General features: G+C 39.4%; 1 protein-coding gene across 1 annotated transcript in view; it reads right to left on the reverse strand.

Moving 5' to 3' along the window:
* The window catches only part of igf2bp1 (insulin-like growth factor 2 mRNA binding protein 1), an 83,506-nt gene extending 68,268 nt beyond the window's left edge, over window positions 1-15,238 (reverse strand). Inside the window, exons 1-2 of the mRNA XM_084743726.1 lie at window positions 14,498-15,238; window positions 13,258-13,318 (exon numbers count right to left, since the gene is read on the reverse strand). Coding sequence (XP_084599852.1) covers window positions 13,258-13,318; window positions 14,498-14,672 — 236 coding nt within the window. The 5' untranslated portion in view covers window positions 14,673-15,238. The remainder of the gene's footprint in view (window positions 1-13,257; window positions 13,319-14,497) is intronic.
* Window positions 15,239-15,801: the final 563 nt, after the last annotated feature.

The following is a 15,801-nucleotide window of genomic DNA, read 5'->3' on the forward strand; positions in this document are numbered from 1 at the left end:
AGGACAATGTTCTGAATTTAACACAGCTCATATCAACAGCAGATTCTCTTTGGATGCTGACTGAATTATTCTGGATGTAGCATTTTCTGATTAAGACCAGTGGGATATTCCAGTATTATTCAGGTTTTAGGAGCAATCTTTGCACATGTATTCAGTGGATTTGAAAGGGTCACCTCTGTGCTGAAAACAAACCAACTAGCCAACAGTCTGTGAGGCTGGGGTGGAGATGCATGCATGAAAAGAAAAGTTCACATTTCTGGTCAGAAGGAGAAACACACCTACTTTGAAACGTGAAAATATTGTAGTGCGGACATTTTCAAGACGGTGGTTGAAGGGCTCAAAGAGGGAGGCCATGTTCCAACAGTCAAACAAGTCTGCCACCAGTGAAAAATGCATTTTTTTAAATACTATTTTAACACAAAGAAGCAAAATGGTGCAAGTGGCTGCAGCTGTTCCACTGGTCCATAATCAGAGCATGCACAGCTGCATGCAGATGGGAATATTAGCCATGGGACCAGCTTCATAGGAACATTGTCTTTCTCAAAATACAGGCAAAACCAGAATATTTTGTGCATGTAAACACAGACATTCAGAATAAGGCCTAATTAGGAATATCCAAATGGAATATGCTGTTTAAAAGGGACCGTTTACCCAATTGTTTGCCTTCTCTGCAATGTAATGACACTAAATTGCAGAAGACCTGTGGTGCTCAAAGCACCAAAAAATATAAAACTTCAAAACCAGTGTCTCTGTCCAAAAACCATGACCTGCTTAGTCAAGATAATTTAAACACTTTGCTGTGAGAAGTTTCATATAGGAACTACTTTTTTCTGTTAGAAAGAAAGTAGTTCCTTCAGATTCTACTGCAGAAAGAAAGTAGTTCCTAGACATCTCTATGACCATCTCTCCAAAACTCTGCAACCCCAAGAAATCTAAATGGATAAACAGCACTACAAGTCAGGAGAAAAATGTATTTCAGATTTTTGAGTCTCTTTAATATAAAATTAAGAATACTGTCATGTTTGGAATAATAGCTGGTGTGGATGTAGACACAGTCAGAGAGGATAGCATGCAAATGAACCAAAAGAAAAACGAGGGTCACTCTAATGGACCAGGTGAACAGAACATCATGGCACTGCATTAGTGATGTGTTCACTTGTTGCTTTCACAGATGATTAATTTTTTTGTATGATTAAATAACTGCCACTTATGACAACTGCAGCGTTTAAACTCTGGTTGCAGGTAAGTTAAGCCAGAGATCATGTGAAAGGCGATACAGACACACAGCGTGGTGTGTTACACAGGGAAGCACGTCTCCTGCAGCATTTATTGGGACATAAATGCTCATTCTGACACCTTTCTTGATGTCAATTAGTCTCACTGTGCAGGCGCCGCAAAGCTACTATCTGCATCTGTATGTATGTCAGGAAAATGTCTTCCTCAGAGGCTCACCAGAGGTGGGCGGGGTGTTAAGAAACAACCTTTATACTCTTCGTGTAGATCTTCAACTGCTAACAAAATCTACAAAGTAACAGTCTGTATTTGAACCTCACATTTAAAAAAGACAAAAGGAAGTCTTGGTTAGGAATAAATACTGGCCAGCTGTTAAAAGGGTTATTCCAGAATTTTTAGACAGTATTTTTCTTACACATTTTGGGGGTCTAAATGAGTAAAAATGTTTTGGTGCAGCGGATCATCTCAGCCAACAGTCATGAAACGGGCTGCAATGTAATCCTTGAGGGCAGCACTGTCCATCAAAGTATGGCCACTGAAATTGCTCAACAGGCTCACATTGGTATTCCAAGTGTCTGCAACATTATGGAAAAGATCCCAACAGAGACAGACCTGTTTGTTAAACAGTGAAATCATTTTTGTTTTACCAAAAACAGACATATCAGTCTCTTCAAAGCCACCAGATTACACAGACAAAAACTGTTATTTTATCTGCAGAACACAGGAGCTGCTCGACTACCGCCACCTCCATTGGTTAGTTTGTTTTGTGTTATTGCACGACTCTGTTTTTTTTTTCCCCAAACTAAAACGTCACTGATACCCCATTTACACATGGTACTAAAATGTGATGTGTATCTGGATTTTGTTATCCATGATTAATCAAAATTTTATTGAAATGGTAAAATGCCTTTCTGCAATTCTAAAATCGCAGGAGATGCAATATTAAGCAATATGTGTCAAAAAACCTTTAAATGAATGACTGTGGTGAGGCAGAGATGTCCTGTCCTACACATCAGATTTTACCGACGTGTACAGACACTGTCTACATTTCTGCAAAGAAAAAAAAATCACACCAATCATTTTTAACATGTTTTTGAAAGAAAATAAGTAGAATGATTAAAAAATGACCATTACCTCTAATATTCCGAACCATATAACAAATGCAGTATCAGTCAAAATAATCACAATTCAATGTTTTTCCGGCCTTAATGCAGGGTGTAAATGCGACATGATTGGAATGTGATCAGACCTGCCTGACCACATCTGGAGGTAGTCTGACTCACATTGTGTTCGGATCTCAGGTGGAAACGCAATCAGACAGACATCCTATGTTAATACCAGATGTAAATGGGGTGTTAGACCCCAAAATATATACAAATAAAAGGTTAAATTTTAATGATCCAGAAACAGAACAGTAACAGGACACTGGGCCATATTGTATGATTTTTCTTTAAAAAAATGGAGGCAGTGTACATAATGTAGATAATGTGAGGAGGTGAAGATAAAGCTGCTCTCATGTCTTGATCATATAAATGAGAAAGTAACTGATAAAATGATCTTATGTTCTCTTGAGCCATGCACTTTTGAGGCGGCCCCTAAGTTCACCATATCATTTTACAGGTGAGTAACACCTGTGCAACATCAATAAAAGTTCATCTTCCACCCAACAAAACATATCTCTATAGATTAACTGGTTATTAATTGCATTCTAAATTAATCGGCAGCTATTTTGATAAGTAATTAATTTTTTGAGTGTTTTTTTAAATAAATAAGTCTAAATTCTCTGCCTTCAGCTTCTTAAATGTGAATATTTTCTGGTTTCTTTACTCCTCTCTGACAGTAAACTGAATATTTTTGAGGTGTGGACAAAACAAAACATTTGAGGACATTGTCCTAGACACTAATAGGCTTTTTTTTTTTCACAATTTTCTGACATTTGACATGGACCAAACAACTCACTGACTAATATAGAAAATGACTGACAGATTAACCAGCAATGAAAATGATCATTACAGGAAAGAAAAAAAAAATAGGTCCAACATGTTCATTCATGTGCTCAACATGATTTGACTTATTTTTCAACAGACAGAATTGCAACAGGATTAATAAATCAATTGATTGAGAAAATAATCGACAGAATAATCGACAATGAAAATGATCATCAGTTGCAGCCATACATATTTCAAATCTTTTCTATGCAATAACGATAAAACACACTCCTTTACAGGTGTGTGACAACAAACAGGAAGTGTTTCTGCTCTCCAAAGTAAAAGCGTGGAGGTCAGCAAATACATGATCAGTGACAGAATGGCCACTGACTGGCCCCCCTTGGCCATCACCTCTACCTCTACCTCTCACACCTTCCTGCTTCTAAATGACCTCAACTCAATCTGTTTAACCTGTCCTGCTGTCCTCTGATTGGTCCAATCAGATTAAAGCTGAGAGAACCTGAACCCTTAAATACATAGAAAACCACCTCTAACTATCCAGACTTTAAAATGAGTGTGTGCTGCAGTGGACCTCCCAAGGAGTCTTGGGATAAATCGCAGGGTGTTTGAGGATGATTAAAGGGATAAGACGCAAAGAATTATTCTGACTGACCTCTTTAGGGGCCTCTAGAAATCCTTAAAATGAAGCTGAGAGGGAATAAAATCACATTCCCCCAACATCATGACTCAAATCAGACATTGCTTCATTTTAGAGGCCAAAAAGTTGTGTTGTGTTGTCTTATTCAGAAAATGAACAGCTATACTGTAGTTGATGTGTGTGAGCTTTGAACAGAGCTTTCAGGTCAAACACATCTCCCCAACAGGCTGATCTGCAGGTGCAACAATGATACCAACTGTCTGAGGAGATGCCACAAACATCAAGACAAAAAAAACTAACAGAAAAGATTGAAAGTTCATTGTCATTTACTCTTCTGCCCTGCCCATTTATTCACAGCTGACCTTTGTTTTAACTTTCCCAACTTGTTTTATTTTTTTGTTTTGATTTTTGTACATTCAAAATATGTCAAACTGAAATACTGAGGGAAAAAAAGATGTAATCGGATTACAGATACTTTTAGTAAAAATGTGAATTATTAGTAGGATTGCAATTTGAAAATAACTTCATTAGGAACTGTATCAGAATACATTTTTAAAGTAAGCCTCCCAACCCTGCAGTGTTATCTGGAGGTGATGTCACAGGCTCAACTGTCACCAGCATCTTTTTCATTGGCACAAAATCTGATGTCATAATCATCTGTCCTGTGTTTCTTTTTGTTTTATCAGCGCATGCTCATTATAAAAACACAAAAGAAGAATCAAGAAGGATCCTGATGACTGCTGGTGCGCTGCCATGCCCCACATTTTAAAGCTCCACCAGCACACAACACAAAGCTCCAGGAGAGCAACAAACAGCCTGGTTTTTTTTTTTTTCATTCTGTCCATTGCTAATTCCAGAGTCGGACCAGGACAAGAATTCAGGCCAGGAAACATCAGCCCGGGCCAATCTGCACACATTCAACAGCAGAAATATTCTGCTCATGCCTGGGGCATAACTTTTAGTTGCATTACGACACACAAAAACTGCTTCAAAAACATCCGAAATAGTTCCAAACAAGTGTCTCCAGTTTTACAGAGTTACTCAGCTGCACCTCCACACTCCTGGCTGCAGAAATTAATAGTGATATCTGTTTTGCACATGGTGTTTCCTCACAGCTCTGACAGGTTTATCATCTCAAAACCAGAGATACTTCCACCCAACAGAAAAGAGCATCTACTGCTTTCATACACAGTGTCATTAATGGGATGGTTCGCCCCAAAATCCAAAACACATACTTTGTATTTTGTAGAGATGTTTGCCTTCTCTCCAATACAATGGAACTGGATAGCTCTTGGCTTGTGGTGCTCAAAGCACCAAAAAAAAAAAAAAAAAACATAAAATAAATAAATAAATAATCATGAGCTGGTCACTTAAATTAATCCTCAGAGTTTGTTGTGGGCAGCTTCATGTAGGAACTACTTTTTTTCTGATAGAAAAGAAAGTAGTTGGGGTAGATTCTACTGCAGAGAGAAAAGTAGTTCCTCCATGAAACTGCTCACAACAAGCTCTGTGGATCATCTTGAGCAACCACTTTTTGTGTATGTGTGTGTGACGTATTGTGTGCATTGACAGGCTGGAACCATCCCATTTTATTTTGTATTTTGAACATTCTGAATCAGCTGGGAATGACCGTGAATTCTCCCAGAGCTTTGGATGGCCAATCTGAGCCTGGTTTCCACAGATGCCCAAAAGTTACTTCAGATAAAAATTATAAAGCAAAAATATCTCTAAGCTTGAGATTTAGAAAATTGAAACGTGTAGAACAGAGCTGTGAGCGAACCGAGATGATGTAAAAATGTTTTCTACATGAATCTATCAAACTAACGGAGGAGATGACGGGTGGCAGTGCGTCAGTTTGTGATGATCTTTGATTGACTGATTGATTGATTGGGAGGTGGAGGGGGGGTTCACAGAAAAATAACCATCTTTTCATCCATACATTTAGAAGAATGCACACACACACTAACAGAGACATTCAGGGCGTAGTCAGGCACCTTAGACTGACTTCATATTTTTAAAATAAACAGCTTTTTGTTTGAGAGCAGGTAGAGTGAGAACTACAACACATAAGGATTAATACAAGGACTTGACTGCAGGAGCATGAAGCAGACATGTCAGACACCAACACACGTCTGACATGTGAACATATCAAATTCAGTAACAACTCATTTTTTTACTGTTTTTTTCTAAAAGACAAAACCCACATTAGACTGTTTTTAGACTTGTCATTTTTGCAGAAAATCACGCTTTTTAAAAAAAAAAAACTATTATTATTATTTAAGTCAGTGGTAGAAGAAAAAATCAGCTCTTGTTTGGCTCCAAGTGCTAACACACTGACTCAAGCTCCGCCCCTCTGCACACACAGGTGGAGGAGGTGGAGTTAAAGAACTGTTGCCACAAATGATCCAAACAATGAAATACAATCTGAAGACATGATTAGCTAAAGGTTACAGCTGGGAAAGAAATCAGGGGAGGATTTGCAAATGAGCTGTTTTACAGCAAAAATAAAAGAAAGGCAGACTTTGGCGTTATTCTAGAAACCAAACACAGACAGGGGGAGGAGTCTTTTCTCACACTGTGGCTCAGGGGTGGGGGTGCTACACCGTACACTCTGATCAGTCTAAATATTCTTCCATCAATCAGTTGAAAAAATCACTCGATAATTCAGGTCTTTACACAACAAATATTTTTCAAATGTTACAGCATATTCTGCTTTCTATACATGCAGCACTTAATTACCTGTACTTCTTCCCTACACCGTGTGCACAACAACAACAACAACAACAACAACAACAACAACAACAATAATAATAATAATAGTGGTGTTTTTTTCCCTTTGAATATTGTCTCTTTTGTTCTGGTGTTAAAAAACCCAGTATAAAGAGAAGAACTAGACTGCATATCTGCAATTACAGAAGTGTTCTTATTACAACAAATAAGGATAATTCATGTTTTATATGTAACACAGTTTGTGTATGAACATATATTCATTTTATTTGACAAAAATACACAGTATGTTATCTTCTGATGTTATCATTATCAATGATATCAAATACATTTAACTGGACTTTGGGAGGGTGTTCTTGTGTCACCAGTTCCAACAACACTAGATTTGCAACAATTAATCCATTATTTATTGACTGTCAAATTAATCATCAACTATTTTGGTAATCAATTAATCAGTCGTCACCTTCTTAAATGTTATTTTTTATGTTTCTTCAATCCTCTCTGACAGTGAGCTGAATATCTTTGGACATTTGAGGACGTCAACAAACACTGATTGACATTTTTCACCATTTTCTGTTAATTGTTAGCTGCAGCCCTAATCACAGATACAGCACAGAAAAATTAAAGCTGGTCTCTGGAACTTCTGTAGTTCACTTCCAAAACATGTCATCATTTCAAACTCATGTTTAGAAGTAATTCTCATCAAAATAAGAAAAAAGTCATGACATATTGACCTAATAAAACAGCTCATTATGTGTGTTGGTGTGTTAAAGGTTACCTGAACGCTGCTCAGTGCAGCCCCTGACCAGGTGCTTTCTGCTAACACTGTGCTTATATATGTAAGTCCAGCCTGGGGTCTGAAATGACATTTTTCTTCTCACCTGCCACTGAGATACCCAGTTTTTTGTTTGCCACTTGTGAAATCTGTGCAGAATGTATGTATAATATAAGAAAAAGCTATCCGTCATGGTGACCTGATTTTTTTTTTACATGCCACAGCCAAGATGGACCTTGTGTCTGGCAGTTTGCAGGTGCTGATTTCATTTCTTGTAACAGCCATTATGAATCAGGTCATATGACAACACTCCTTATCGGTTTACCAACAAAGTGCACAAGTACAGGTGATTGTGAAGCAGGGCTGGGCAGTATACTATATCACTATCATGATGAGACTAGATATTGTTAAATTTGGATATGGTTATATCCTGATATGACATAAGTGTTTTAAAGGCTACATTACAATAAAGTGATGTTATTATCAGAACTGATCAGACTGTAGACATGTATTTGATTTTGTTCATAACACCCAGCCCTACTGATGGGTAGTTTAATCTACAGGTATGCATCATATTCTATAGGATCACTATTTGAAAATTAATGGTATGTTAATTTGGATAAAATGTGTATATTGAGACATATTGTATACTGTGGCATAGCCTTTAAATACAGATATTATCTATAATGCATGTACAGAAAAGTGCAATTACTAGTTTTTAGAGCATTGTTAATATTGCCAACAACAGTTCAAATGGAAACATCAACAACAAAAGAACACATGATATTGGTAAGCTAATTACAACATTTCTGGAGTCCTGGACATGTTATTGGACACTAATGTCAGGGGCGTGGCAGATCTGAGAAAGTAAAACTATTTAGATTTGTTTAATCACACTGTATAAGAAGAAGAAGAAGACTAACTATTATTGTATTTGCTGTCACGGGTCAAACTTTGTCATGATGGACTCCTAATATATAGTATATATTAATTCCTGTTCAGAATTTAGCCTGCCTTAGCATGATACACACATACCAAGACCACAGGCAGAGTGTATATATGCAAGCATGCATCTAAATGTGGAAATTAGAGGTGTGCCCTTTCTCACTGGTCACTGTATGTCTTTATAATTTTATTCATGATAAAAACATACAAATATAAAAATCATACAGTGAAGTTGGCAGTGTTACGTTGGAGGGGTTAGGTCAGAATTGTGGAAGTGGTTTGGTTACAAAAGATGAGATGTACAATAAGGTACAGTCAGATGTAAGAAGTCAAGAAGACTGTACCTGCAAAAGGAGGCAACACAACAAACTAACTTCACCACCTCAAGCAGAAGCACCTGCTTCAGTACAAGAAGAGCTCAGCAGCTTTTATAAAATATTCTTCAGTATTTTGCCATAGTGTCAAGACTATCATAGCAGAATATCCTATAATATTGTGATATTATTATGGGGCCATATGGCCCAGCCCAAGTGGAAATTAGAGCTGCAACGATTTATCAAATAATGACTTAAATTAAATTAACCGCCAACTATTTTGATTAATCAGTTGGAGTCATTTTTAAGGAAAAAAAGTCAAAGTTCTATGATTTTTGCTTCTAAATGTGAATATTTTCTAGTTTCTCGAATGTTAAGAAACACTGATCAACATCTTTCACAATTTTCTGACATTTTATGAACCAAAAAACTGATCAATTGATCAGGAAAATGACTGACAGCTTAATTGATAATGAAAATAGCTAATGGTGGCTAATGTTGATGCTAACAATGGATGGCAAATTTCAGATGTAATAGCAGGCTTTGAGAGTAACAGAACACACGCAACAGGATTAATTAATCTGGATATTAAAGAAAGGTTAACTGTATTCCATTACAGTTACAGGTTTAAAAAAAGGACATAACCAGATTACATTTAGTAAAAATGTGGATTATTAGCAGGATTACATTTTTAAATTAAAGACAGATATCCTACCATGCACAGTTCACACACAGCTGACAATTCATTATCATGGACTCTAGTGAAAAAATGATTCACTGGGTGAATATTTCAACATTTTTATCTTTAAATTAATCAATCAATAAACTGTGCACAACAAAGGAAGGAAGAGCTGAACAAACTAATTAATTTAACTGATTCATTTTATTGTATTTATTTTTATATTTATATGATTTCTTTTAATAAGTGATTAATTGTTGAGTATTTTTTTTATTAAATCAGTTAAATGTGAATATTTTCTGGTTTCTATACTCCTCTCAGACAGTAAACTGAATATTGTTTTATTTGTGGACAAAACAAGACATTTCAGGATGTCATCTTAAGCTTCTTTCCATCATTTTCTGACATTTTATTTTATAACTGATCGCTTAATTAAGATAATTGATAATTGAGAGATTAATTGACTATAAAAAGAATATATTTGCAGCTCTGGTGGAAATATAAGCAGAGTTTGTAGAGGAGGAGGGGTTTTAAAATTAAAAAGCAAACACTAAAGAAAACTGCACATTAAAAGTGTGATTTAAAATTGGTGCCGAACTTTGATAAATTGTTTAAATTATTATTTTCTGAATGTTTGTTGTGCTGCATTTACAATAAAAACTATTCTTAAACCTAACCCATTAAATTGATTATAATGGAATTTCTTTTGGGCTTTGTTACTGCAACACTTTTCACTTTTTTTAAGAAAAAAAAAAAATCAAATTAGAAAACGGCACACACACTCCTCAGGTGGACAGTCAGCAGGCAGCTTCTTTTGTCATTTCCATTCTTAAGAAATGGACGCTTCGGCTGGTTTTTGGTGGGTGTTGCTGGTGGTGGAGGTTTGCTCCACACTCACTCACTCCAGGCATTCTATACATTTTTCTCTCCAGAGAGGATGGCTTGTTCCCTCTGAACAACTCCCCCACCCCCACCCACACACACACACACACACACACACACACACACACACACACACACACACAATCCAGCCCCCGACTCTTGCACCCCTCCCTCAGTCCTCCTCCTCCTCTCCCACTCTTGCTGACCTCAGCCTGACACACATTTCAATCAACTTTCATGATGAATATTACCACTGTCTCGGAAATCTAAAACCCCTCCATCTCACAGCAGCCATTTTCGATACATGCACACACAAACGCATATGCACACACACAGCTTACATGTTGCAATATGGTCAGGGGTCAGGGGCAGCCGTGGGCGGCGCCCCCTGCAGCCTATAAGGAGTTCAGCACAAACACTTATAGGGCAGAAAAGAAGGAATTGAGCCTTTAGAACTTCCCGTTACAGGACTGCCCCCTCCCCCCTCAAATAAAGGGTTTGTTCCCTATGAACAGCCGCCCCTCCCACACCGACACACACCTCCACTGACGAAAACTGCACCACAGCAACTTTATGCACGAAGACAACATGAGTGATGTGTTTTTAACAGATAGCATGAAGCCACACACCACCTACTGCAGCTACAACACCCTACTGACCCCAGCGTGACCACACTACAGGCAGATTAAGGGCAAACTATTTAAATTATGTGATACTGTGATAGGAAAAAATGTAAGTTACCATTATTTTTAGCATATTTATTTTAGGGGGGGAAAAAACAAAAGAAAAATCGCCTGTTTGCTCAAATTAACATATACGCCACAACTGTTTTACAGCTTGGACGTTTTACGCAATAATTTAGTAAATTTGCGTTAGCTCAAACAGCACACACGCACGTAGATGCTGCAACTCGGCAGATGTTTGATATCAATAATTAAACAATAATTTGAGGCATAATTTGGGTAATTAGGCTCGCGCTGGCTGAATACATGGACGGCCATTTTAAGATGTGGCTCCCAAAAACTGGTTTGCGTGATTTTTTTTAACTCTCTCCTGCTGCACAGGCCTGCGTTTTCATCCTCAAACACACACATATATACATAAATGGAATGCTACAGGATAGGCAGGGCTGAGGAGACCCGGAACTACACCGAGTGAAACAGCAGCAGCAGCAGGATGGACGGTTACTCAGAGGTTCGCCATTAGCCCTCCTCACAGCCTGACGTGGAGTGACTCCTCTCTGCGTGGACGCACCACGTGTTATGGAGCCACTGAAGGCCTCGGCTCGCCCACGGTGCCTGGCCCCCGTCCTCACAAATCATCTTTATCATTATGGGCTGTTCAAGGTTATCACAGGGAAGGCGTGGGACCCTCTTCACACAAACACAGCGCCCTCAGAATTATTTACCGAGCCGCTGGGAGATTAGAACAAACTACAGGCTGCCATGTTGGTTCTCTGAGCAAGCATGGCGGCTGACCTGTTTCTGTGCTTTGACAAAATATGAGACCCAGCCTCACTGGTTTTAACGCCATTCACCTGCAGGAGAGACCACAGGCCTGCTGGGAGTTTTTTTGAGCCACAGTCATGTTGCAATACTTCACCTGACGCACAGCGCGTGCCAAAAAACTGCTCAAATCCCATTATTTGGCCATATTCACGCAAAATCACACGAAACCCGAATGAAGTGGCCGTTAAAATTTATTTGAAGCCAACAGTGAAGCACTGGCGTGAAAGCTGCGTTCACTGGTCTTTTTAAACATGGGAAAAACACATACGCACACGTGTGGCCAAATGGCGGAACATGGAGGACTGTGTCCACAGCTCACCTCGTATCTGTGCCAAAGGTTACAGGCATGAATGATGACCTATAGGCGAATTCCATAATACTGTTTAAAGCAGGTCAAGTCTGGCTCCCAGCACAGAGCAGCTGATTTACACTGGAGCCCAGTTTATCCTCTGGACCGAGCAAATTCTGAGACACACACTACAGTCTACCCTACAGGTTCATTTTTCTATTAATATGCTGTGGAAGCTCGATAAACCAAATGTCTCTTTTAATGTGCAAATATTTACACCATTAGCCCATTTTAATGTCAGAATTGGCCACAAAAATAACAGCTCAAAATAATATTTTAAAAATTATAATTATCTAGAAAAACTCAAAACACACAGCTTAGGTTTTACAAGAAATTAATGATATTTAACAGAGCATTTATGCTTAATTTATTCGACATTTTTGAAACAATTACGGCGACGTTAAATCAAGCCAACCTTTACATTTTGGCAGGAGATATTTTACAGAACTAAATATAAATAAATAAAATAATTATTTGCCTGCATTTGAGGAAATCTTTAATAACGAATTATATTTTTTAATGACCAGCAGGCAGACATGAATGTAATCCAAATACAGAAAACCAATTTAGTCGTCTTAGTTAAATCTACATGCATGGAAATGTGTACACGTAATTAATGGAATATAAATTCCAAATTAGTAGTTTAAAAAGTTGCCGAACGTAAGCATTACTCAACCATATGACACAATTTCCCTGCATGTATATTTCCAGCGTTTTTTTTTTTTTTGTTTTTTTTTTTGTTGTTGTTGTTTTTTTTGAAAATACCATTAAATTAAAAAAAAAGTGTAGTTACGTAAATGAAAGGCTGGGCCTATAGAACGTGCTTATAGTCTTATGTGATGACTTTGCAAACTATATTTTCTCCACATGTTGTTTCGCTTCACTCAACCAAAAGCAAGATTTTCAAAACAAGAGAAAACCCAAAAATTTATGAACACAGCACGGCAGGGCAGCTTTAAGCTGTCACAGTTCAGTTTCACAGCAATGGCCGACAAAGTTGAGGCACCACACAGTCACACCAAAAAAAAACCAAAACCAAAACCAGCCACGACTGCGCCGAACACAACCTCAAAGTGGCTTTTAAAACAAGGAAGCCACATGGGCACGTTTCAGAGTGCCACTTCTAGCAAATTAACAGTGAAATGGTTGCATTCAGTTATAACTCCATGAAAGAAAGGCCTGGACAAGGTGATGCAACACATGAAAGGGCTTTTAGAGAGGGGGGGAGGGGTGATATAGTGCTCAATACTGTTTAGTACCTTTGCTTCTTGGGGACGGAGTGCTCGACCTCAATACGTTTCCCATGAAGCTCCACTTTACCTGGAAAAAATACACATAGAAACGGGGATTCAGAACACACTGTGGCTACATGCTAACTGTTTACTAGCTATTGTAGGCCTGTGAGGGGGAGTATGGTGTATTAAGGGTACATAGCTACAGTGAAGCTAACTTTTTTTTTTTAAAAAAAAAGCTGCAGCTTATTAAAGAACCACAGAAAGCTGAGAAGAATGTGAGAGGGGCACAGGGTGCAGAAGGCCCAAAACATGGCTAATAAAAAGTAACGGAACAAGTGCATAGTGTAGGCACGTCACTTCTGCCCCATAATGAGGTACTTCAACCCTCAGAGATGCACTATGACAAGCATACGAATATTATTTTTACTCTGGGACTGATGGGGTGTCTTTTAAAAGTCCACATGCTGTATAAAAGGGTTGTCTTGGGTGTTTATGTAGTTGTAGTAGTAGAAGAAGAAGAAGCAGAGGGAGCTGACAGGCATGGCGACCTTGCCTCTTCACCGTTAGATATGTGGGAAATCATGAGAAATAAGCTACAAAGCGCTGCCGCCATGCACGAGCTGAAGCCAGCCTTCACTACAGTGGTGCTACTCTTCGATAATGTGGTATTCATGGTGGCGTGAGGCCTGTTTTGGTGAGTACACTGGGTAAGATGTGTGGTTTTTTCTATCTTTGTCATAGTGGACTGCCGGCTTAAAGGGGGAGGGGAGCCAGCAAGGCTTCATACTATATCACAGGAGAGTATTCAATTCAATGCGAGGCGTCCAACACATCAAAATGCCACCTACTGCACATATTAGCTTGAAACACATGAGCCGCAATAGTCAGCTGGCTTACAAATAATTGAATGAAGAACTTGTTCAGTAGCAATATTGGGAGAGATAGTGCTTTACGTTCGCCACGGTTTAGCTTTACGTTTATACTAGCGTGTGTCCCTCCCCCCTACAAAAGTTGAATGGCTCCCCAGGGCGTATAGCTCTCCACACGCCATTAAGCTAGCATCAATAAAATAATTGTGTGAATGTATTTTTATCCGGCATGTTCATGTGGTAGCCTCGGAGGTGGACGGAGAGTGAAACCGGGGTGCACCGCCGAAGGTGTGCATGCAGCCGCGGCTACACCGGCGTCTGCCGCTTCCCGTTAGAATGAATGAAACTAAAGGTGGAAGGGGGTCTTTGGCGGTCAGTAGTCCACCTTAACTCACCAGAAAACGTCTCGATAGCCTTCATGGCCCACTGATCGTCCGGACAATCCACAAACGCATAGCCGGTTTTCATGAGAAACTGTCCGGAGTATGGGATCTTGTGCTCCTCAAAGGTTTTTGTTAAGTCGTCGACAGTCACGTTGTCGCCTAGATTCCCAATGTATAGCTTGTGCATGGTGGAAATTGTTTTTCCAAGTCCAAAAACGAAAAAAAACAAAGCCCGGAATAACTAAAATTGAAGCCAGCAAAAAAGTTTCTCTCCCGAATTAGCTAATAGCGCAACAAGATATTGTCACACTTGCCACACTAACGGAAAGTAGGAATCACGCTAGAGAGCAAGAATATCTAAAAAGAATATTTCAAAAAGAAAACAAAACGAAACAAATGCTAATAATCGGCAGCAAATTAAAATAAAAAATGCGATTTTAAAAGTGTAAAACCAGATGGTAACGTTGAATTTAGCTGTAAATCCAGTTGAATAAGTAGAGCAGGAGAAATGAAATCCCTTGACTTGCAGCCGGCCCCAGCAGACGAATAAAGCAGCAGCCTATAGCCTCTCTATCGCACTGTGGAGGAGGTGGGTTGTACTGGGTGGATTTGGTGATGGGTCTATGGTGGAAGAGTGGGAAAAACTATGGCGGGATCGGATAGGGAAAAATGTTTTCCTCTCTCTCCGCCTCTCTCTCTAGTTTTCTACCCTTCCCCTCTTTCAGCGATCCGCCTGCTGCCGGCAGAGGGGTGACGCCGCCCCTCCGTCGACTCCAATTCACGTTTTTTTCTTTTTTTTGTTTGCAAAGAGGAAACCACGTGGTCTATTTGGAGTAGGTTAGAGAGAGGAGGAAGGGGAGGGGGCATCCCCCGCTCATCCTAGGGTATTCACCAGATGAGCGCGAGTGTGCGTGTGCGCGTGCATGGGCACACAAGCCGAGACCCCTAATTCCGTCCTGTGCTCGCGCCATTCTCTACTGTACTTGTGCATGAAGCTGTGAGTGTGTGCGCGTGCTGTACGAGGCTTTTATGCAACACGACGTGGCCACACATGCGCTTAATGCGCTTCTGCTCGTGCGGGCAAAGATTAGGCTATATAGAGACACACAGGGCTTCCTTCACCATACAGTAATGGAAGCTAAAAGCTAACACCAACTGTTTATATCGCCATAACTCACTCCGGCCCACACCCCCTGTCTTGAGTAGCTGAAGGCCTTAGGTGGAAAAAAAACGTTCACATTTAAATAACAAGGCACCGCCTGCTAATTCTATAGCCTTGCAGCACCCCCACCTCCCCGCTGTTCCCACCCTCTGGA

The sequence above is a fragment of the Lutjanus erythropterus genome, chromosome 19 (genome assembly GCF_056507025.1).
Source record: "Lutjanus erythropterus isolate fLutEry1 chromosome 19, fLutEry1.hap2, whole genome shotgun sequence".
Classification (NCBI taxonomy): domain Eukaryota; kingdom Metazoa; phylum Chordata; class Actinopteri; order Lutjaniformes; family Lutjanidae; genus Lutjanus; species Lutjanus erythropterus.